This window comes from Oncorhynchus mykiss, chromosome 8 (assembly GCF_057628025.1).
Source record: "Oncorhynchus mykiss isolate SJ-2025 chromosome 8, ASM5762802v1, whole genome shotgun sequence".
In the NCBI taxonomy this organism is placed as follows: Eukaryota; Metazoa; Chordata; class Actinopteri; order Salmoniformes; family Salmonidae; genus Oncorhynchus; species Oncorhynchus mykiss.
This window is the reverse complement of record NC_143029.1, coordinates 67,563,256-67,587,439: the sequence shown is the minus strand read 5'-3', so window position 1 is coordinate 67,587,439 and position 24,184 is coordinate 67,563,256. Positions and strand designations below refer to the sequence as shown.

At 44.7% G+C, this 24,184-nt stretch overlaps 1 protein-coding gene across 25 annotated transcripts in view; it reads left to right on the top strand.

The window, feature by feature from the left end:
* The window catches only part of LOC110530368 (catenin delta-2), a 144,436-nt gene that overhangs the window by 76,634 nt on the left and 43,618 nt on the right, over positions 1 to 24,184 (top strand). For 8 of the 25 annotated variants that reach the window (XM_021613361.3, XM_090182336.1, XM_090182338.1 and 5 more), the window contains 5 exons: positions 2,481 to 2,626; positions 3,620 to 4,172; positions 7,586 to 7,729; positions 17,642 to 17,882; positions 22,461 to 22,517. In XM_021613361.3, coding sequence (XP_021469036.1) covers positions 2,481 to 2,626; positions 3,620 to 4,172; positions 7,586 to 7,729; positions 17,642 to 17,882; positions 22,461 to 22,517 — 1,141 coding nt within the window. Of the gene's footprint in view, positions 1 to 2,480; positions 2,627 to 3,619; positions 4,173 to 7,585; positions 7,730 to 17,572; positions 17,883 to 22,460; positions 22,518 to 24,184 lie in introns of all 25 variants that reach the window. The other 17 variants (XM_036985995.2, XM_090182335.1, XM_021613358.3 and 14 more) reach the window with 3 other exon arrangements.

The following is a 24,184-nucleotide window of genomic DNA, read 5'->3' as shown; positions in this document are numbered from 1 at the left end:
CGGGGCAGCTCTAGCAGGGCAGAAATTTGACAAACTGACTTGTTGGAAAGGTGGCATCCTATGACGGTGCCATGTTGAAAGTCACTGAGCTCTTCAGTAAAGCCATTCTACTGCCAATATTTGTCTATGGATCTTGCATGGCTGTGTGCTCGATTTTATATCCCTGTCAGCAACGGGTGTGGCTGAAATAGCCAAATCCACTAATTTGAAGGGGTGTCCAAATACTTTTGTGTATATATAGTGTATTTTAGAATTCATGAATTCACTAGAAATAGACAAATATCATGTCAACCCAAATGAAACAGGCAGGAAGATATTGTTCAAGCCAACACAAATAGCATAAGTTCACTGCAACACTTTTTATGCTTATCAATGGTCTAAATGTCAAGAAGAATGTCAAGAATGATCTATACAAAATCAGCCAGATACAGAAATGCTCGGTGATAGGATCTTTCTCTTTTAGCACTGAGTGATGTCAATGACTTTGAACGTTTCAATCAGGAACTAGATACCGCAGGTGTTCAAGTCTCTTATCACGTTTGCGTTCTGCATTCAAAACAGTTGTTTTCCCTTTTCTTCTGATCCCAAATGCCCTCACTTCATTTGATCCAAGCAATGATCTTCATCTTTTTACTATGACCTACTAAGAGAGTATTAGCTGTCAGGAGAGATTCAGCGTATGTCAAGGGTTTGATATGGAAATGATGTCTCGCCGAGGCGTCAGCAGCTTCCTTTGAGCACAGCAGAGTACACATGTGTACGAGGAATATGGTTTCAAATCAGCCACTATAAAGCAATCACATTCATATTCAATGTGCTGAAAAGAGCAGAGAGGTTTTTGGGGCTAGAAAGAAAGAACATATGCAGATAGTATATGCTGTCTCTGTGTGTGTGTGTGTCTGTATTTCTATGTGTGTACGTACGTACGTGTGCGTGCGTACATGCGTGTGTGTCATAGACTGTGTTTGCACGTGCACTGCATTCTACATTCCCTCTCTATCAGTTACGCTAAAAATAGCGTCTTGATGAAAAATGGAAATGTGTTATAGACTAGATGAATTAAAGGAGCCACTCCCTGCATATTTAAAGCACCCTGAGCGACCACCTTGCCAGGGATATTCCTCTGGACTGCTGGACTACTTTACTTTACCACACGCACGCTCACGCACACGGACTCTTCTAAGAAGGACCCTGTAGTATTCACTTAAATTCCAGAAATCCTCAACCAAAAACTCGATACCATTGACATGATTATGTATTTATGAAATACTCAACTCCTTAAATGCTCCAATGCACATATGTAACAGTATGAAGTTGTTGCAGAAACATTTCTGTGGTCATTTTCATATAGCCGCTCATAGATAAATGTCACAAGATAAATAATATAGAGTCACTTACGACAGCATTTTCAGTGCTAGTTACAGTCATAATTTTCATAATGAGCTAGCTCACTTTTCCTGAATGAAAATGATGGCAGGGGGGGGGGGGGGGGGGGTTGAGAGATGAGATGCTTGTGTGTGTGTGTGTGTTCGCGTGCGCATGTGTGTGACAAAGGCAGTCATCGGGCCAGTTACTCCACGCTAATGTGAAAATGAGTTGGGTGTTGCCAGAACAACATGGATGTGAGAGTAAACACAGAGGAAGGTGTGAAGGCAGTCAATGCAGGAAGCCTCACTGACCTGAGAGCGGTGTAGAGCACTGAAACAGGTCAAACAGAAACAGGTTCACAGCATTTTATTTAATGACACGCACAGTACTCACAGCTATGTTGCTGAAGATTGTGTGCTATTATACTGTAGTGTGGAGTAAATTGTATTTATTTTTGTGTGCAGTAATTCTATTTTTGATTTACAACACTGTGGCTAATATACAGTATATAATACAATACACTGCATAATATTGCTTGGATAATGTAATGAAAATGTAGGCCTATGGAAATAAAATGCTGATGTTAGTGTTACTATTTGAATCGAATGCTAACTGTGCTGTTATTTACAGGAGTTCTGGCAAAGCACAAAAATGCAGGTCAGCGTTCGTTTTTCTGCATGCTATTGAAATTACCCGTACGAGAGTAGTGAGGCCCAAACAACTCTGTAGTCTGATTACCTTTATTGTCGGCCTCATTCTGCACCACTTGTGCTCAGTGACTCCCAATTCCTCCTGATCCATTATACATGCTTTCCCTCTCTTATCCTCTCTGGGTCTGAAAGAGGGAGAGCGACAGAGGGAGGGTAGTGCGGGGGAGGGAGAGAGAGAGAAAGGCAGATAGAGAGGCAGAGAAAGAGGTTGGTAGATAGAAAGGTAGTTACGTACAGAGAGACTGGGAGAGACAGACTGGGAGAGAGGTGCTGAAAGAGAGGCAGAGAGAGGGAGAGCGTGATGGACGCAGAGAGGCAGAGGAGAAAGAGAGTATGGGGGATACAGACACAGAGGGTAAGAGATTGTCTCAATATTTCAGCTCCACTCTCCTTCCAAAACAGGACAAGGCCTGCTATCCCAGAGTGCACTTAAGCTCAACAATCAGGATGGAACACTCCCTTACCCAGCCGGTTACCACAGCAACCAGACACTAGAGGCCCCACCCCGCGGGGGCCAGGTGGGAGGGGCAATTCACAGTTACAACCAGGTGGGTGAGGTTTAATGTGTGTCCCAAATGGCACCATATTCCCTATATACAGTAGTGCACTAGTTTTAGAGCCCTGGTCAAAAGTAATGGACTATATAAGGAATAGAGTGCCATTTGGAACAGGTTCTTAGATTGCCACGGTCAAAGATAATTTAGCCTTTTCGCTGTATAGTCTGGATTTCAAGATGGCATGTGATCTAGGTGGAAGATTAGATTTGTTTATTACTCACATGCACAGGGTCGCAGATGTATTTGCAGGGTACAGTGAAATACTTAAGCTCCGAGCTCCAACAGTGCAGGTCAAAAAGAGATGTAAATGAAACAATAATAAAAAATAAAATAAAAATAATAATAATATAACACAGTTAGCTCCAAAAGTATTGGGACAGTGACACATTTTTTGCAGTTACTCCAGAACTTTCGATTTTAAATTATAAAATTACTATGAAGTTAAAGTTCAGACTGTCAGCTTTAATTTGAGGGTATTTTCATCCGTATCAGGTGAACCGTTTAGGAATTACAGCACCTTTTGTACATAGTCTGGTATGGTATTTGTGCGTCTGTAACTTTCTCACTCATCATTATTCACAATTCATTCAGGGCTATCCATAATCATGGAGGCATCCACATTAATGTAGACGTGTTAGAAACATATTATATTCTTATTGACATTAAAAGTGTCAAGTTACGCAGTACTTTTGGTCCCCTAAAATGTGGGAACTATGTACAAAAGGAATTTCTACATAAATGATATGGATGAAAATACCCTAAAGGTAAATTTGACAGTCTGTACTTTAACCTCATAGTCATTGTATCATTTCAAATCCAAAGTACTGGAGTGTAGAGCCTTAACAGCAACAAATGTGTCACTGCCCCAATACCTTTAGAGCTCACTATATTTACAGCTGTAACAATGATACATGTCCTTTTGGGGTTGGGAAAAGAGTAAATGTCAGTTGAAACAATAATAAGGTTCTTCCTGTGTTTCTCCAGGTGACATCTAGCCGTGCAGCCCAGCTGGCTGCCAGTGTAGACTCCTCCCAGTCCCAGTGCAGAGATAGAGAGTTGTTTGCCCAGAGCCATGGCAGCGCCTTCCACATGCCTGACGCCCCACCCACTCCTTCCATGTACTACTCTTGCTCCACCCTGCCCGCCCAACGCGTGAGCTCCCCCCACTCCATACAGGCCGTGGGCTCGCCCACCAAGCTCCAGCGCCTTGGCTCAGCCTCCGACATGCCCAGCTACGCCACCCTGCAGCGGGTCTCCTCGCCCAAGCAGTCCCCCAGCCGGCTGGCAAAGTCCTATAGCACCAGCTCCCCCATAAACATGGTGGTGGGGTCTGCCGGGCTGTCCTCCACGTCTCCACTGCACATGGCCTCTTCAGGCAATGCCTCGGGTTCGTCCCCTCTCCATCAGTTCAGCTCCACTGTGGGTAACTACGCCACCCTGTCCCCCAGCAAGCGCATGCAGCACTCCTCTGACCAGTACAAGATCTCCCACGAGCTCTACGCCAACGCCACCCTCGGGAGGCCTGGCAGCTTGGCAGGTGGGTTCACATGCTCAGACAGAGAGATAATATCTTTGTCACGTTCTGACCATCGTTCGTGTGTGTTTTCCTTGTTTTAGTGTTGGTCAGGACGTGAACTGGGTGGGCATTCTATGTTGGATGTCTTGTTTGTCTATTTCTATGTCCGGCCTGATATGGTTCTCAATCAGAGGCAGGTGTTAGTCATTGTCTCTGATTGGGAACCATATTTAGGTAGCCTGGGTTTCACTGTGTGTTTGTGGGTGATTGTCCTTAGTGTTAGTTTGCACCAGTTTAGGCTGTTTCGGTTTTCATTACGTTTATTATTTTGTACTGTTTGTATTTAGATTCATGTTGCTATAGTCACAATAAACATGGATCGCAATCTACACGCCGCATTTTGGTCCGACTCTCCTTCTCATACTGAAAACCGTTACAGAATCACCCACCACCAACGGACCAAGCGGCGTGTCAACAGGCAGCAGCAGCAGCAAAAAGAGGAGTTACGTTGTAAGGATTTCTGGACATGGGAGGAAATCCTCGACGGGAGAGGACCCTGGGCTAAACCAGGGGAGTATAGCCGCACCAAGGTGCAGCCGAAGAAGGAACAGAGGCAGCAGGAGCAGCAGCAGCCGCAGTGGGAGAGAGCGTCATGGGAGGACGAATTAGACGGTAAAGGACCTTGGGCTCAGCCAGGAGAATATCGCCGTCCCAAGGAAGAACGGGAGGCGGCGAAAGCGGAGAGGCGCTGGTACGAGGAGGCAGCGCGGCGTCGTGGATGGAAGCCCGGGAGTCAGCCCCAAAAATTTCTTGGGGGGGGGCTAACAGGGAGTATGGCTACGCCAGGTAGGAGACCTGAGCCAACTTCCTGTGGTTACCGGGGGGCTAGAGAGACCGGGCAGGCACCGTGTTATGCTGTGGAGCGCACGGTGTCCCCAGTGCGGGTGCACAGCCCGGTGCGGTACATTCCAGCTCCGCGTATCGGCCGGGCTAGAGTGGGCATCGAGCCAAGTGCCATGAAGCCGGCTCTACGCATCTGGTCTCCAGTGCGTCTCCTTGGGCCGGCTTACATGGCACCAGCCTTGCGCACGGTGTCCCCGGTTCGCCTGCATAGCCCAGTGCGGGCTATTCCACCTCGCCGCACTGGCAGGGCGACCGGGACCATTCAACCGGGTAAGGTTGGGCAGGCTCGGTGCTCAAGAGCTCCAGTGCGCCTGCACGGCCCGGTCTATCCGTCACCACCTCCACACCCCAGCCCTCCGGTGGCAGCTCCCCGTACCAGGCTGTCTCTCCGGCCCATCCGTCCAGAGCCTTCCTCCTCTCCAGCGCTGCCGGAGCCTCCCGCCTGTCCGGCGCCTCTGCCGGAGCCTCCCGCCTGTCCGGCGCCTCTGCCGGAGCCTCCCGCCTGTCCGGCGCCTCTGCCGGAGCCTCCCGCCTGTCCGGCGCCTCTGCCGGAGCCTCCCGCCTGTCCGGCGCATCTGCCGGAGCCTCCCGCCTGTCCGGCGCCTCTGCCGGAGCTTCCCGTCTGCCCGGCGCCTCTGCCGGAGCTTCCCGTCTGCCCGGCGCCATCGGAGCTTCCCGTCTGCCCAACGCCGCCAGTGCCGCCCGTCTGCCCAGCGCCGACAGTGCCGCCCGTCTGCCCAGCGCCGACAGTGCCGCCCGTCTGCCCAGCGCCGCCAGTGCCGCCCGTCTGCCCAGCGCCGCCAGTGCCGCCCGTCTGCCCAGCGCCGCCAGTGCCGCCCGTCTGCCCAGCGCCGCCAGCGCCGCCCGTCTGCCCAGCGCCGCCAGCGCCGCCCGTCTGCCCAGCGCCGCCAGCGCCGCCCGTCTGCCAGGAGCCGCCAGTGCCGCCCGTCTGCCAGGGGCCGCCAGTGCCGCCAGTCAGCCAGGGGCCTCCAGTGCCGCCAGTCAGCCAGGGGCCGCCAGTGCCGCCAGTCAGCCCAGCGCCAGCGCCGCCAGTCAACCAGGGGCCGCCAGAGCTGCCAGTCTGCAAGGAGCTACCAGTCTGCAAGGAGCCGCCAGAGCTGCCAGTTAGCATGGAGCAGCCAGGGTCGCCAGTCAGCATGGAGCAGCCAGGGCCGCCAGTCAGCATGGAGCAGCCAGGGCCGCCAGTCAGCATGGAGCAGCCAGGGCCGCCAGTCAGCATGGAGCAGCCAGTGCCGCCAGTCAGCATGGAGCAGCCAGATCTGCCAGTCGACCAGACTCTTCCAGATCTGCCAGTCGACCAGACTCTTCCAGATCTGCCAGTCGACCAGACTCTTCCAGATCTGCCAGTCGACCAGACTCTTCCAGATCTGCCAGTCGACCAGACTCTTCCAGATCTGCCAGTCGACCAGACTCTTCCAGATCTGCCAGTCGACCAGACTCTTCCAGATCTGCCAGTCGACCAGACTCTTCCAGATCTGCCAGTCGACCAGACTCTTCCAGATCTGCCAGTCGACCAGACTCTTCCAGATCTGCCAGTCGACCAGACTCTTCCAGATCTGCCAGTCGACCAGACTCTTCCAGATCTGCCAGTCAGCCAGACTCTTCCAGATCTGCCAGTCAGCCAGGATCTGCCAGAACTGCCAGCCAGCCAGGATCTGCCGGATCTAACTACCTGCCTGAGCTTCCTCTCAGTGCTATGCTACCCATCAGTCCCGAGCTACTTCTGTCCCGAGCTGCCCCTCTGTCTCGAGCTGACCCTCTGTCCCGAGCTGTCATTAAGAAGGGTCACCTATCTAGGGACGCTAAGGAGGTGGACTAAAACTGTTATGGAGTGGGGTCCACGTCCAGCGCCAGAGCCGCCACCGCGGACAGATGCCCACCCACACCCTCCCCCATAGGTTTAAGTTGTGCGTCCGGAGTCCGCACCTTGGAGGGGGGGTACTGTCACGTTCTGACCATCGTTCGTGTGTGTTTTCCTTGTTTTAGTGTTGGTCAGGACGTGAACTGGGTGGGCATTCTATGTTGGATGTCTTGTTTGTCTATTTCTATGTCCGGCCTGATATGGTTCTCAATCAGAGGCAGGTGTTAGTCATTGTCTCTGATTGGGAACCATATTTAGGTAGCCTGGGTTTCACTGTGTGTTTGTGGGTGATTGTCCTTAGTGTTAGTTTGCACCAGTTTAGGCTGTTTCGGTTTTCATTACGTTTATTATTTTGTACTGTTTGTATTTAGATTCATGTTGCTATAGTCACAATAAACATGGATCGCAATCTACACGCCGCATTTTGGTCCGACTCTCCTTCTCATACTGAAAACCGTTACAATCTTTATATATATTATGTCTAAAATTGTGTTTTCTATGAGTTCAGCAGTCTATATATTGATAAATAAATATTATCTCAAATTGTTTTAAATGCTGTAGTTAATAGGCTTGATAATACTAGATGTCGTTATTAACCATGTTTGGAAACAATTAACAATGTTTCCTGTGTTTGTGTTGTGGTGTTCAGGGTCCAGAGGCTCCTACAGCAGCCAACACAGTCACCTGGGCTCAGAGCTGCGACCTCTCCAATCTCCTGAGCACCACATTGACCCCATCTACGAGGACAGGGTCTACCAGAAGCCCTCTCTCAGGAATCTCAATCAGAACCAGGGTGAGTCAGTTGGTCCGGAGCCCTTGCCCCGCAGCACTGGGCATCCCCTTATATTATACTATAACTTTGTGGCTTTCTCACTTCTTAGCCAACCAAGTGTTATTGTTTCACAGTAGGTTATAGGGGGTTATCATTCAATGAGAGGTTCAAGAGGAAAAAGCGTTTTTAGATAGCTGTTAATCTTTTATTGGCTCTTTGAGGTTCTGAGTCAGCACTGGATAAATCCTTGATAGGAGAAATTACTCAATGCAACAAAAAATTGTATAATGTCAGAATTAGATGGGAATCAAGCAAACACAACAAGCCAAAAAGGTAAGGAAGCAGGAATTTCAACAGTCAATGCCCCACATGTAGCTTATAATTCAGGTAGAACTCAGAAGATGGGCCTTTAAACTGTGGTTTTCTTGCAAATAACACTAATGATTTTTAAACATAATTTTTATCGCTCCATCAGATTGTTTAGCTTATCTACATTTTTTCAGTTCAGGTATGCAAATCCGATTAGTATCTTGATGGCAATTTGTTTTGTAGTCACAGATCATTAGAATTTAGACAGAAATTAATCTTAATTAATCTCACAGGATTTATGCTCAAGCATTGAAAACTGAGTCTGAGGCACCCACCATGGTCAAATTCACTCCACAGTATTTAGCCTAATGCTTTCTTTAATGAGCATGTGTATCCCCTCCACAGAATTTCCACCTCACTTCACTGCATATGATCAAATCCTACTATACGATCTGAAAAGCTTTAGTTTCCTAAAGGCTAGGGAATTGGAGTTATGATATTGCTTCCTGTTTGTAAAGAATGCAGGCTACTATATGAAAGACCGGAGGGGATACCATGATTCTTACTGGTGTTTTATTGAGCATGGTTTGAGATGGTACAGATTGTCCATGAAGGCTGTTGGATCATATCCTCACAGCCAGTACTGTATCCCTCCTCTGCTGATTCTCAACCTAATCTTTCACCTCCTTTTAGCCCTTCTCACACTGTATGTAGGATTCTGTCTTTTACGATTATTGTGTCACACTGCAGGTTGGTATTTATTGTCATTAATCTTGCCATGGAGGCAGCTGTGCAGAGTGGTCACTAGCTGGCACAGCCACAAAGCCATAATATCTGATTTTAAACCTAACCCTAACCTTGGCCACACTACTAACCCTAATGCCTATCCATAAACTAAGATGAAGACCAAAAAGCAAAATTTTGTTTTGCTGAATTTTACGATATAACCAATTTAGTGTATTTGATCTGCGCATGTGCCAGCACCGGCAACGCAAGCCTCTGTGCTTATGCGCTAGTGAAGTGAGTTCGGAAAAACTACAAGTATGCACCTTAGAAATTGTTTTCACATATAATGGTTGTATGTCAGAGGCTTCCCAAAAATAACGCGGTAGAAGGTCATTCTTGCCCATTTGGTGCTTTTATCAAAATCCCATGAGGTAGTCTGATTTTGGTTTATGTCCATGTAAACAAGATTATTAGGGAAATCGTTGTTCTGGCAAAGCATGTAAACGTTTAAATCAAACTATTATATTAATCTAGCTATTCACAGGTGCCGGACCTGTTTGTATTGGGCCTGTTCCTTCCAGACCTGTTCCTTCTGGTATCGGCTCGTAACACCAACCACACTACACGGATAAAGGCTCAACATTTCTGACAGTGCCAGAACTTTGTCAAAGCCTACGACCGCACATAGTGGTACTTAATCCACAGACCTAGACCCTGTCACACTGAACGAGCCAAGACGTCCAACAATCGTTTATGACCTAAACATTTGCCCACAATGTGGACATTTTGTCTGAGGTGGTCAAATCGTAGCATAAGAAGGCTAAAATTGTACAGTTTGTGTGGGACTTTAGGCAACCCCCAGGGCAACATTTCACATCTGGTGGTTCAATGTTGTTTTTTTGCCTCTTTGGTTGTCCAAAAATGTTGCATCAACATCAAATATATAATGAAATCACACATTGCAATGGGACACCTTTTTGTAGGCCTATTCACATTTCAGACAGTGCCACAATGTTGTTTCTGTGATAATATTTATTTCAGTCAGCCAACATTCATTGACACTGTGTGCTGTGGCGGTCAGTGCTGTTTAAGATGAGGGAGGACGAGAATTTGTTTTATGAGCATGGCTTTATTTCTATTACAGCATATTGGATGACTGTCATTCATATTCCATTCACCCAGCTCAAAGTAACATTGACAGGTTTAAGTCTACTACATGATACTCGATTTTCCCTGCTACAACCTAGGCTATGAATTCAAGTTTACAACATAGGTGCACAGGTCAAGACAAATTTGAGTAATCAAGGTGACAGACATTGACACATTCAATAGTGCTTTCCACAATCTTGCCTGCATCTAGCTGACCTAGGGTTTAATTATTAGTCCAGCAGTTGCAAACGAGAGTTTCTATTGGACAAATTCAGGTATGTTTTAGTTACGTTTGCTTCCTTTTAAGAAAGTTTTAAGAAACAAAATCGGTGGAATGAATACACCCCTGATCACACTCAAACACAGTTCACTTTCGTAACAGCCACATATAAACAGCATGATCTCCCTTTGATTGTTGGATAATTCCTTTTCGCATCTACGCACTCTTCTCCTCTCACCTTTCTCCTTTGCTTTTGGACTTCAGTGCACAACACATCAGCTGTCTATGGCCAGACGAAAAAACCTTTCCAAGCCAAACCTTCATATCATAATCACTAACTACACAACTCCTACATTTGTCAACATATTAGCTAACGCCAAGTCAACATAGCTACTAGAACTAAAGCGTTAGTAAACCCGCTCTGATACAATCATGCAGTACAGTGTACAGTCATCAAGCAGTTTAGCACTTACACCGGCAGGCCCCCCGTGGCAATAAATTCTTAGAACCATAATCTTACTAGCTAGCTAACATAGCATCCCTCTCTGTTTGAGCCGGGTGTTTGAGTAGGCTAAACTAGCTAGCTGCATTTGTTAGCTAAGTAAGTGAAAGCAACAAAAAAAATGAAATACTCTCTTTCTCGCTCTCTTGCTTCTCCTTCATATTTTCAGAAATTAATTTGTTTAAAGCTGTTCAACTATTGTCTTTCTCTCTCTTTTAGTCAACTACTCACCACATTTTATGCACTGCTGTGCTTGCTATCTGTAGCTTATGCTTTCAGTACTAGATTAATTCTCTGATCCTTTCATTGGGTGGACATCATGTCGGTTCATGCTGCAAGAGCTCTGATAGGTTGGAGAACATCCTCAGGAAGTTGTCATAATTACTGTGTAAGTCTATGGAAGGGGGTGAGAACCACGAGCCTCCTAGGTTTTGTATTGAAGTCAATGTATCCAGAGTAGGACGGAAACTAGCTGTCCTCCAATTACACCGTGTTGCTACCCTACAGAGTGCTGTTGAGGCTACTGTAGACCTTCATTGCAAAACAGTGTGTTTTAATCAATTATTTTGTGACGGGAATATACACTACATGATCAAAAGTGTGTGGTCATTCCAAAATATGTAGTTGGTCCCTCCTTTGCTGCTATAACAGCCTCCACTCTTCTGGGAAAGCTTTCCACTAGATGTTAGAACATTGCTGGGGTGACAAGCATTAGTGAGGTCGGGCACTGATGTTGGACGATTAGGCCTGGCTCACAGTCAGCGTTCCAATTCATCCCAATGGGATCTTCCACACCAATCTCGACAAACCATTTCTGTATGGACCTTGCTTTGTGCATGGGGGCATTGTCATGCTGAAACAGGAAAGGGCCTTCCCCAAAGTGAATCGTGTAGAAAGTCATTGTATGCTGTAGTGCTGCTGGAAACCCATATCATGAAGCTCCCAACGAACAGTTATTGTGCTGACTTTTCTTCCAGAGGCAGTTTGGAACTCAGTACTCAGTGCTGCAATCGAGGACAGACAATTTTGTGTTGCATACCACTTTGTGGCTGAGACGTTGTTGTTCCGAGATGTTTCCACTCCACAATAACAGCACTTACAGTTGACCGGTGCAGCTCTAGCAGGGCAGACATTTGACGCATTGACTTGTTGGAAAGGTGACATCCTATGATGGTCCCGCGTTGAAAGTCACTGAGCTCTTAAGCTTTGAGACAATTGAGACATGGATAGTGCATGTGTGTGATTTTGAGGAGGAATGGGCAAGACAAAAGATGTAAGTGCCTTTGAACGGGGTATGGTTTATGGTATAATGGGCCAGGTGCACCTGTTTGAGTGTGTCAAGAACTGCAAAACTGTTTGTTTTTTCATGCTTAACAGTTTTCCGTGTGTATCGAGAATAGTCCACCACCCAAAGGACATCCAGCCAACTTGACACAACTGTGGGAAGCATTGAATTCAATATGTGCCCGCATCCCTGTGGAACGCTTTCGTCACCTTGTAGTCCATGTCCCGACAAACAGGTCTGTACATCTTGTACACTAATAGTTGTACTAGTTCCCATCCTGACAGATGATGGGAAAGTTAAGTTCGCTGATGACACTGCCTTGATCAGCCTGTTGCATGATGACGAGGAACACCATGGCCCGGTCCTAAATTACTTTGTAGAGTGGCGTGACGAATCACACTTGGTCCTCAATACCAATAAGACCAAAGAGATGTGCATAGACTTCAGGACGCATACAGCACCTACCTCTGCAACATCTATCAGAGGTCAGAACATAGAGATTGTAGAGGAATACAGATATCTGTTGCTGCTACCGTCTCTTATGACCGAAAATAACTTCTGGACATCAGAAAAGCGATTACTCACCGTGGACTGGAAGAAACTTTTTCCTTTAACGAGTCCGACGAGAAGGATATCCTGCTTTCACTGGAACAGGCCCAGATCCACGCCTTTCGTGTGAAGAAAAGATGGCAGAAAAGGGGACGCAGATCAGGGATCCTTCTGAGAAGCCTGAGGCGAGCGAGTAAGCTACCAATGCCTACCATTCTCCTTGCTAACGTGAAATGTATTTACACTTATTTATTTACATTTAAATACACTTAGGTTGGAGTCATTAAAACTCATTTTTCAACCACTCCACACATTTCTTGTTAACAAACTATAGTTTTGGCAAGTCTGTTAGGACTTTTTGCATGACACAAGTCATTTTTCCAAATTCCAGTGGGTCAGAAGTTTACATACACTAAGTTGACTCAGCTTTTAAACATCTTAGAAAATTCCAGATTATGATGTCATGGCTTTAGAAGCTTCTGATAAGCTAATTGACATAATTTGAGTCAATTGGAGGTGCACCTGTGAATGTATTTCAAAGCCAATCTTTGCTTGACATCATGGGGAAATCAAAAGAAATCAGCCAAGACCTCAGAAAATAAATTGTAGACCTCCACAAGTTTGGTTCATCCTTGGGAGCAATTTCCAAATGCCTGAAGGTACCACGTTCATCTGTACAAACAATAGCACCCAAGTATAAACACCATGGGACCACGCAGCTGTCATACCGCTCAGGAAGGAGATGAGTTCTGTTTCCTAGAGATGAACGTACTTTGGTGTGAAGAGTGCAAATCAATCCCAGAACAACAGCAAAGGACCTTGTGAAGATGCTGGAGGAAACGAGTATAAAAATATCTATATCCACAGTAAATTGAGTCCTATAGCGACATAACCTGAAAGGCCGCTCAGCAAGGAAGAAGCCAATGCTCCAAATGCGCCATAGAAAAACCAGACTACGGTTTGCAACTGCACATGGGGACAAAGATCGTACTTTTTGGAGAAATGTCCTCTGGTCTGATGAAAAAAAATAGAACTGTTTGCCATAATGACCATCGTTATGTTTGGAGGATTGCAATCCGAAGAACACCATCCCAACTGTGAAGCATGGGGGTGGCAGCATCATGTTGTGGGGGTGCTTTGCTGCAGGAGGGACTGGTGTACTTCACAAAATAGATGGCATCATGAGAATGGAAATTATGTGGATATATTGAAGCAACATCTCAAGACATCAGTCAAAGTTAAAACTTGGTCGCAAATGAGTCTTCCAAATGGACAATGACCCCAAGCATATTTCCAAAGTTGTGTCAAAATGGCTTAAGGACAACAAAGTCAAGGTGTTGGAGTGGCCATCACGAAGCCCTGACCTCAATCCTATAGAATATTTGTGGGCAGAACTGAAAAAGCGTATGTGAGCAAGGAGGCCTACTAACCTGACTCATTTACACCAGCTCTGTCAGGAGGAATGGGCCAAAATTCAGCCAACTTATTGTGGGAAGCTTGTGGGAGGCTACCTGAAACATTTGACCCAAGTTAAACAATTTAAAGGCAATGCTACCAAATACCATTTGAGTGTCGGTAATCTTCTGACCCACTGGGAATGTGATGAAAGAAATACAATCTGAAATAAATCATTCTCTCTACTATTATTATGACATTTCACATTCTTCAAATAGTGGTGATCCTAACTGACCTGAAACAGGCCATTTTTATTAGGATTAAATGTCAGGAATTGTGAAAAACTGAGTTTAAATGTATTTGGCTAAGACTTCAACTCTATCTAAATCAGTTGGTCGAGACACTACCATCTTGTATCTGATTCTCTCACTGAGCCATCCTAAATAAATGCCTGGACGTCTGCCACTCAATAATACAGTATGTATGTGAACTTCTGACTTCAACTCTATTATTAAGATTATCCTACCAACGGGACATTAAAAACTGTAACAATGTTTCAACGAGACGTGGTTGAACTAAGAAATTGACAATTTTGAGCTGGTGGGATTTTCAATGCACCGGCAAAACAGAGACGCTACCTCTGGTAAGACGAGGGGTGGGGGTGTGTGTCTTTTTGTCAGTAACAGCTGGTGCGCGATGTCAAATATTAAAGAAGTCTCGAGTTATTGCTCGCCTGAGGTAGAGTACCTTATGATAAGCTGTCGACCACACTATCTACCAAGAGAGTACTCATCTGTATTTTTTGTAGCCGTCTATTTACCACCACAAAGCGAAGCTGGCACTAAGACCGTTCTCAACCAACTCTATAAGGCCATAAGCAAAGAAGAAAATTGTCACCCAGAAGGTGGCCGGGGACTTTTCCTTGTGGCCGGGGACTTTAATGTAGGCAAACTTAAATCAGTTTTACCAAATTTTTACCAGCATGTCATATGTGCAACCAGGGAAAAAAATATCCTTGACCACCTTTACTCCACACACAAAGATGCATACAAAGCACTCCCAGGCCCTACATTTGACAAATCTGTCCACAGTCATCAGCTTCATCAATAAGTGCATCGATGACGTCGTCCCCACAGTGACTGTACGTACATATCCCAACCAGAAGCCATGGATTACAAGCAACATCCGCATGTAGCTAAAGGCTAGAGCTGCCGCTTTCAAGGAGCGGGAGACTAATCCGGACACTTATAAGAAATCCCACTTTGCCCGCAGACGAACCAACAAACAAAAGCATCAATACAGATTTAAGATTGAGTCCTACTACACCGGCTCTGACGCTCGTTGGATGTGGCAGGGCTTGAAAACTATTACGGACTACAAAGGGAAACCCAGACGCGAGCTGCCCAGTGACGTGAGCCTACCAGACGAGATAAATTCCTTTTATGCTCGCTTCGAGGCAAGCAACACTGAAGCATGCATGAGAGCACCAGCTGCTCTGGATGACTGTGTGGTAACGCTCTCGGTAGCCGATGTGAACAAAACCTTTAAACAGATCAACATTCACAAAGCCGCTGGGCCAGACGTATTACCAGGACGTGTAATACGCGGACCAACTGTCAAGTGTCTTCACTGACATTTTCAACCTCTCCCTGACTGAGTCCGTAATACCTATCATGGTTCAAACATATCAAGACAGTCGTGAAGAGGGCACGACAAAACCTATTCCCCCTCAGGAGACAAAAAAGATTTGGCATGGGTCCTCAGATCCTAAAAAGGTTCTACAGCTGCACCATCGAGAGCATCCTGACCTGTTGCATCACCGCCTGGTATGGCAACTGCTCAGCATCTGACCATAAGGCACTACAAAGGGTAGTGGGAACGGCCCAGTACATCACTGGGGCCAAGCTTCCTGCCATCCAGCACATACAGTATATAATAGGCGATGTAAGAGGAAATCCCATAAAATTGTTAGACTTCTCTGCTACCGCACGGCAAGCGGTACCAGAGCACCAAGTCTGGGGCCAAAAGGCACCTCAACATCTTCTACCACCAAGCCATTAGACTGCTGAACATTTCATAAAAATCGCCACTGGACAATTTACATTAATACCCTCCCCCCTCTTGTACATTGCTGCTACTCGCTGTTTGTTTGTTACCTATGCATAGTCACTTCGTCCCCACCTACATGTACAGATTACCTCAACTAGCCTGTATACCTGCACACTGACTCGGTACCGGTGCCCCCTGTATATAGCCTTGTTATTGTTATTCTTATTGTGTTACTTTTTATTATTACTTTTTATTTTAGCCTACTTGGTAAATATTTTCTTCTTCTTAAACTGCACTGTTGATTAAGGGCTTGTAAGTAAGCATTTCACGGTAATGTCTACACTTGTTGTATTCGGCGCATGTGGCAAATGAAGTTTGGCATGTAACTGTTATGAAAGTTGTATTTTCAATTTGTTTTGTTATTTCAACGCCACTTTAAATGTGTACATGACACTGCAACAACATTTCCCCACGGGGACATTAAAGTCTGTAAAGAATTGAGGCTCTTCTGAGGGCAAAAGGGGGTGAAACTCAATATTAGCTTCCTAATGTTTTGTACACTCTGTGTAAAATGTTTATCCGGCCATAGTACAACTGAGAACTGCCCAGGTGGGAGTTTCATGTGTGGAGCCTAGGTCATGGCTGCCAGGGAGGCGGGTGCAGTGTAAAAGCTGCTACACGGTAACTCTATTTACCTCTCACTCTGTGTTAAACTGACAGGCAGGCAGGGCTCCCTTGAGATGTATAGAGGCCTTCCACATGATTACGATTAGCAGCAGCAGCTCTGCCCTGACCAGGGAATGCAGCACAGTAGTCTGCAGCCCTACAGTGATACATACCTCAAAGATAAATGGCAATGAGTTAAAGAATCGTGTCTCATTCCATGGCTTTGCTCACTCAAATCAACAAATTGTAGATATATATATTCAGAATAACATTGACTTTTCACTATATTATGTTGGCCTCACAGTGATTCTAACCTAATACCTGTCATTCATTTTTCCTGAAAAGCAGTCTTTTCAGACAGAAAAATGACTTTTCAGGGGCCTCCATTGGACTTTGTTTGACATGAAATCATTAGCCATTCACCGCTGTCTTCCATGAATTCTTCTGAAATTGATTTTTACCAACACAATACTGTGTGGAAATTAAGGTGTTCTGTGTTTAAGATCATGTTCAATGCTCCTCATGGTAGATTATGAAAACACAAAGTTAGTAAAGAAATACATTTCACAATAAACTGACTGTCTAAGGTCTTTTCAGTGTTCTGAGAGAGGTACATCTGTTGTGTTCTATTGGAGTAAATAATCATTCATCTACAGAATGCCTACTTCTTCTTCTTCTGGCCATTTGTCAATTGTGTTTATCTAACTGTAATTTGACAAAGTTACATTTAGTGCATTCGTCATAATTCATACATGATAAATGTACTGAAAGTCATGAAATGTTTTGAAATGTACCGGAATCTTTTGTGACACGGTATGTTTTTCTGTGTATTGTTTCCTTATAGTTCTTGGCAGAGGCTGCCAAGGGAAGTATTGAAATATTAATTAAATGAATGATATTTTCTGTCTTTCTTTTGATTTTGCTTTCACCCTCTTCTTCCCCTCCTCTTATTTCTCTGGTGTTTGGTTGTTCTGTTTCTCTTCTCACTGTGTGCTCGCTCATTCCTCTGCCTAGACCCAGTAAACCAGTTTTGTGAAGAGGTCCTGAACTTTCTGCTCTGTCCCTACTTCCCTCCTGCCGTAGCCCCATCTTCCCCTGGTGTTGACTCCATCCCCTTGCAGCGTACAGGCAGCCAGAACGCCTCAGGCACTTTGCCCTACCAGAGAAGCAGCTTTGCCACTGGCTCGGACTACGCCAACCCGTACCGCACCCTCCAGTTCTGCCCGACCACCGAGTTGCCCTACAGCAAGTCTGGCCCCGTGCTGCCCCCGGAGGCCGCACTGGCCCGCTCACCTTCTGTCGACAGCATCCAGAAGGATCCCAGGTGAGTGTCACTATAGCACTGTTATTTATAACACCTCACCTCTCCTTCAGTCAGACCACTGAATATAAAGCACACATCCACATCACTGCCTACCAGTCGATCCTCTGTTTGGCCTGTCGGTACCACTACGCCTTGAATGACACAGCCACTGTTTTCTGGAGGGCACATGAAGCTTGTTAAACCTCACCTTCCTTCACCTTGTGTTGTTTAAACTTTTACTTGTGTGCGTGTGCGTGTGTCTGTCTGGGCTGTCTGTTTGTGTGTGTGTGTGTGTGTGTGTGTGTGTGTGTGTGTGTGTGTCATAAAGTGACTGGGAGTGGCCTTGAGTCATAAGCTTTATGGCTGTATTGCTGTACTATCAGAGTTGCTTTTGTGTGGGTCTGATCAAGGAGTTTATTCCTTTAGAGCAAATATTTAAAAAACAATACTGTAAACAACAACATGTTTAATCACTAGGAATACATACTAATGAAAGATCAAAGAAAACAGGAATATCTACAGTTGAAGTCGGAAGTTTACATACACTTAGGTTGGAGTCATTAAAACTCGTTTTTCAACCACTCCACACATTTCTTGTTAACAAACTATAGTTTTGGCAAGTCAGTTGGGACATCTACTTTGTGCATGACACAAGTAATTTTTCCAACAATTGTTTACAAACAGAATATTTTACTTATTATTCACTGTATGACAATTCCAGTGGGTCAGAAGTTTACATACACTGAATTGACTGTGCCTTTAAACAGCTTGGAAAAATTCCAGAAAATTTCAGAAAAAGTTTGAAGGTAGGCCTTGAAATACATCCACAGGTACACCTCCTTTTGACTCAAATGATGTAAATTAGCCTATCACAAGCTTCTAAAGCCATGACATAATTTGAGTCAATTGGAGGTGTACCTGTGGATGTTTTTCAAGGCCTACCTTCAAACTCAGTGCCTCTTGGCTTGACATCATGTGAAAATCAAAAGAAATCAGCCAAGACCTCAGAAAAAATGTATTTGACCTCCATAAGTCTGGTTCATCCTTGGGAGCAATTTCCAAATGCCTGAAGTTACCACGTTCATCTAAACAAGCAATAGTACGCAAGTATAAACTCCATGGGACCACACAGCCGTCATACCGCTCAGGAAGGAGACACGTTATGTCTCCTAGAGATGAACGTACTTTGGTGCAAAAAATGCAAATCAATCCCAGAACAACAGCAAAGGACCTTGTGAAGATGCTGGAGGAAACAGGTACAAAAGTATCTATACCTGTGATAATATTGCGTTAGGAGGTAGGTGAAATAGTCAGAGATGTCTGAGAAGCGTACTTTTTAATTGGCAACACAGGTATGGCACAATCAAAAAAGTAAAACTCCCTTGACAACAGAGAACCCGTACAAACGCACAGAGGAACAAACAAAGCTCTGACAATAACACACTCCCTGTAGGACCCCTCCAGCACCGGTCAGCAGTGTGCCCTCTACGACCACAGCTGGTACGGGAAAGGCCCCCTCCTCTGGTCGCCCTCACTGCAGCACCTCCTAGCTCCATGGGCGTTGGAGTGGAGGGGCTGGGGGATGAAACTGACAGGACCCGATCAGGACGCCCGCGGGTCGCCAGCAAGTTGTCCAACCGAATGGACATGTCTATCAGCTGGTCTAAGGAGAGGGAGGTGTCTCTACAGGCTAGCTCCCTACGGACGTTCTCACACAAACTGCACCCCTCTTCTCCTGCCTTAGATGGAACAGCTGTTCACCCGCCGCTCGGCCCTCAGGTGGGTGGTCGAACACGGCCCAAAAGCGGCGGGGGAACTCTGGGTAGTGGTGCCTCGCCGAGTCAGGATCGTTCCATACCGCGTTGGCCCACTCTAGGGCTTTGCCTGAGAGGCAGGAGACGAGGGCGTTCATGATTTCACCTCCCGAAGGAGTCGGGTGAACGGTTGCCAGGTATAACTCCATTTTGAGTAAGAATCCCTGGCACCCGGCCGCCGTTCCATCGTACTCCCTCAGGAGTGTGAATCGAAAACCACTGGACCCAGGCAATGAAGGAGAGGGTTGTGGTACTGGTTGGAGTGTGGCTGATGGAGGTGTGGGAAGGCCACCTCTCTCCCATCTTTCCATCGTCGCCATCACCTGATCCATCGTCGCCATCACCTGATCCATCGCGGTCCCCAGCCGGTGTAACACTGCCGTGTGGTGTTGAACGCGCTCCTCCATAGATATTGGGAGCGCATCTGCTCCTGCTGACTCCATCGAAGTGGTGCGGGATTCTGTGATAATGTTGCGTTAGGAGGTAGGTGAAAGAGTCAGGCGCAGGAGAGCAGAGATGTCTGACAAGCGTACTTTTTAATTGGCAAGTCCACCAACACAGGTATGGCACAATCAAAAAAGTAAAATGCCCTCGACAACAGAGAACCCGTACAAACACACAGAGGAACAAACAAAGCTCCGACAATAACACACTCTTATTAAATCCGTGAAAACAAGAAATAGGGCATAACCTCATCGAGCTACGTCACAATAAAATAATAATTCCGCACAAACCTAGGCAGGCAACAGGGTAAATATATACACACAGAAATTAAGGCAAATGAAACCAGGTGTGAAAAACACCAAAGACAAAACAAACAAAAAAGGAAAAAGAGATCGGTGATGGCTAGTAGTCGGCGTCGCCGCCCGAACAGGGAGAGGAACTACCTTCGGTGGAAGTCGTGACAATATCCACAGTAAAACGAGTCATATATCAACATAACCTGAAAGGCCGCTCAGCAAGGAAGAAGCCACTGCTCCAACAGCGCCATAAAAAAGCCAGTCTACGGTTTGCAACTGCACATGGGGACAAATATCATAGTTTTTTGAGAAATGTCCTCTGGTCTGAGGAATCAAAAATAGAACTGTTTGCCATAATGACCGTCGTTATGTTTGGAGGGTTAATAATGGAAGAGGCTTACAAGCCGAAGAACACCATCCCAACCGTGAAGCACGGGGGGTGGCAGCATCATGTTGTTATGGTGCTTTGCTGCAGGAGGGACTGGTGCACTTCACAAATAGATGGCAACATGAGGATGGAGAATTACGTGGATATATTGAAGCAACATCTCAAGACATCAGTCAGGAAGTTAAAGCTTGGTCACAAATGGGTCTTCCAAATGGACAATGACCCCAAGCATACTTCCAAAGTTGTGGCAAAATGGTTTAAGGACAACAACGTCAAGGTATTGGAGTAGCCATCACAAAGCCCTGACCTCAATCCTATAGAAAATTTGTCAGCAGAACTGAAAAAGCGTGTGCAAGCAAGTAGGCCTACAAACCTGACTCAGTTACACCAGCTCTGTCAGGAGGAATGAGTCAAAATTCACCCAACTTATTGTGGGAAGCTTGTGGAAAGCTACCCAAAACGTTTGACCCAAGTTAAACAATTAAAGGCAATGCTACCAAATACTAATTGAGTGTAAACTTCTGACCCACTGGGAATGTGATGAAAGAAATGAAATCTGAAATAAGTAATTCTCTACTATTATTCTGACATTTCACATTCATAAAATAAAGTGGTGATCCTGACTGACCTAAGACAGGGAATTTTTACTAGGATTAAATGTCAGGAATTATGAAAAACTGAGTTTAAATGTATTTGGCTACGGTGTATGTAAACCTCCGACTTCAACTGTATGTTTGCAATACTCTACAAGTTCACTACTTTTGATTTATCCCATTCTGTTTTCTTCATTCACCATCCCCTGTACTATTTATTTGTTTCTCTATCTTTCTTTCCTTTTCCACATTGCACTGTATCTGCTGTAGCTCTGGCATTACTTTTGGCGTTTGTACACGCTTTCAGTGGATTGACTTGTGATGCATTGATTTGCTGGCTGCAACCAACTTCACAACATGCACAGTCAATTACAGTAATCCCCAAATTAGAAATGACTCCCTATTTTTTTGGTTACTTCATATTCATTATTGTTAAAGGGCGGGTTTCACCAAAGCAGGTCTTCAATCGATCTTAATTTCAATTAATTGTGGAAACACTAGGCCTGTATTGTGTGTAGCAAATCAGTTGAATTCTAGAAAGAGATTAATTAAATGTTTCAATGAATCATGTTCAAAGTCAACGACCAAAACAATACTCGATAAAAGAAATACTCAACCCCAATTAAGGTTGTTAAAACTTTCCTAATGTCCAATGGTTGTTTGCGTGATATAATTCATGTCACTATTTAGCAGAGTCCTAAATTATAGGAAAGCATAGTCCTAAATACATCTATTCATATTTAAGAAAAACAATGACAAGATCACTGGAATGTGTCTCTCCACAAACCATGATAATGGTTCTGATGACTGAACAATCCATCATTGACCTAGCTGATAGCAAATTGATCTCCATATTTCTTGGTTTTGTAAGACCCCCTCTTTAAAAGATCCCCATCAACCACAATCAAATCATCTAGTGCATGTTCTGAATCCAGTGTAAGTGTGTAATAGGAACATTGTTGAGAAAGAAAGACATTCAAATGAGTATTATTTTATTCTTGTCAAGCTCCTTTGTGCGAGACACCCACCTACATTTTTTTTCCTTTCTGCCTGTCTCCTGATAGGTACGACCCTGAATTCCTTGTCTGGAATCAAAATCAAGCCGAGCAAAGAATGACAAAGTAATCCAGCATTTATTACATATTTCTATCTCTCATTCACTGAATCTGTCCTTCATGTCTACTATACAAATACCAGGAACATTTCCTTACCAATGAAAGAGCATGAATGACAATAGTTCAGTTCTTTTTTCCATTGCATTGTCCTCGGATTCCCATTTACTTACAGTAGCTACTTCACTGAAAGCTTCATGTGACTTCCTCAGGAAAAGTGAAGTAAAGGTAGTGCCATTGGTGCTGTCCACAATTTTATATACAGTATCTTCTCACAGATTAGGTTATGTATCTATTTGCCTCCAAGTTTCTCAAGTTTACTCTTCAGGTTGTCTAGTAATTAATGGTAAGATGTGATGTTGTGAAGTTACTCTTCAGTTAAGCTTTTATGGCTTTCTAAAAGTGACAGCAGTTGGAAGCTTTTTGGGTAGGTTACGGGTACTTGCTGATTGTGTGAGGATAGCAACAGTAGGAATCCATTATCCAAAAATCATACATTTTCTCCTTCATTTTACATCATTCATCATCATTTTTCTCTCATCATTTTCTAAATGTGCTTCATCATCCCAAGATTTACTGTGACATGTGCAGTAATTAAGGGGCAGAATCCATTTACTTAAATGTCACTTTTGCATTATCTGATCATACTACCTTTATGCTATTTTTCTTAAGTAATACTCAAACTGATGTCTATGATGTAGTTGACAATTTACGCATGAATCATGTTGCCGATTCATAAGCTGTTACATTTTAGTACATATACAGTGGTTCCTCAATTAAACGTTTTGAGTTTTTGGCACAGCGCATTGAGGTAGATTGTGATTTGGTGCAGTACATTGAGGTAGATTGTGATTTGGTGCAGTACATTGAGGTAGATTGTGATTTGATGCAGTACATTGAGGTAGATTGTGATTTGGTGCAGTACATTGAGGTAGATTGTGATTTGGTGCAGTACATTGAGGTAGATTGTGATTTGGTGCAGTACATTGAGGTAGATTGTGATTTGGTGCAGTGCATTGAGGTAGATTGTGATTTGGTGCAGTACATTGCGTCACAGCAAGGGAAAGTTAGAACGCTGGTTATGCCTTTGGGTTCAGTCTAAAGCGTTAGTACCGAGGCATTAATGTGTCTCTCACATCACTGAATGAATGACGTGAATTGATGAACAGGTGATAGAAACAGATAATTGTGTACCTGATGTCACGGTTTAATTTGAATTAACTGAATGAGGAAGAAGAAGCTGATTGAATTTAAAACAATAGTGTAAGAATTGCTCTTCCTCTATCCCGTGTGCTCATTCGGAATAAGACACCTCTTTTTTTGTTTCTATTCTGTCAGAAGAAGCTGTAACTGGACTGTAGTTCATTACTTACTTTAACTGTTGTTACACGGTAAGGTTTTTATTCTAATAGAAACAAAAATGTTCTGTTATATTCCATTATAATCTTTAAATATATGTGTTGACTGAATATACGCAAGTGATGTCTGCTAAATTAACAAGTTGATGGTGCAGCCACATAGCCTCGGCTACTAAGCCCAGATAAATAAAACGTAAAACATGCTATTCTGTTATTTTGAAATACGTTGTCTTAGTATGATGTTTTTTATGACCTTCCTAAACTAAAGCCTCATATGAAGCAGACAATGCAGAGTCGTTCTTTGCTGATGTGAAGAAG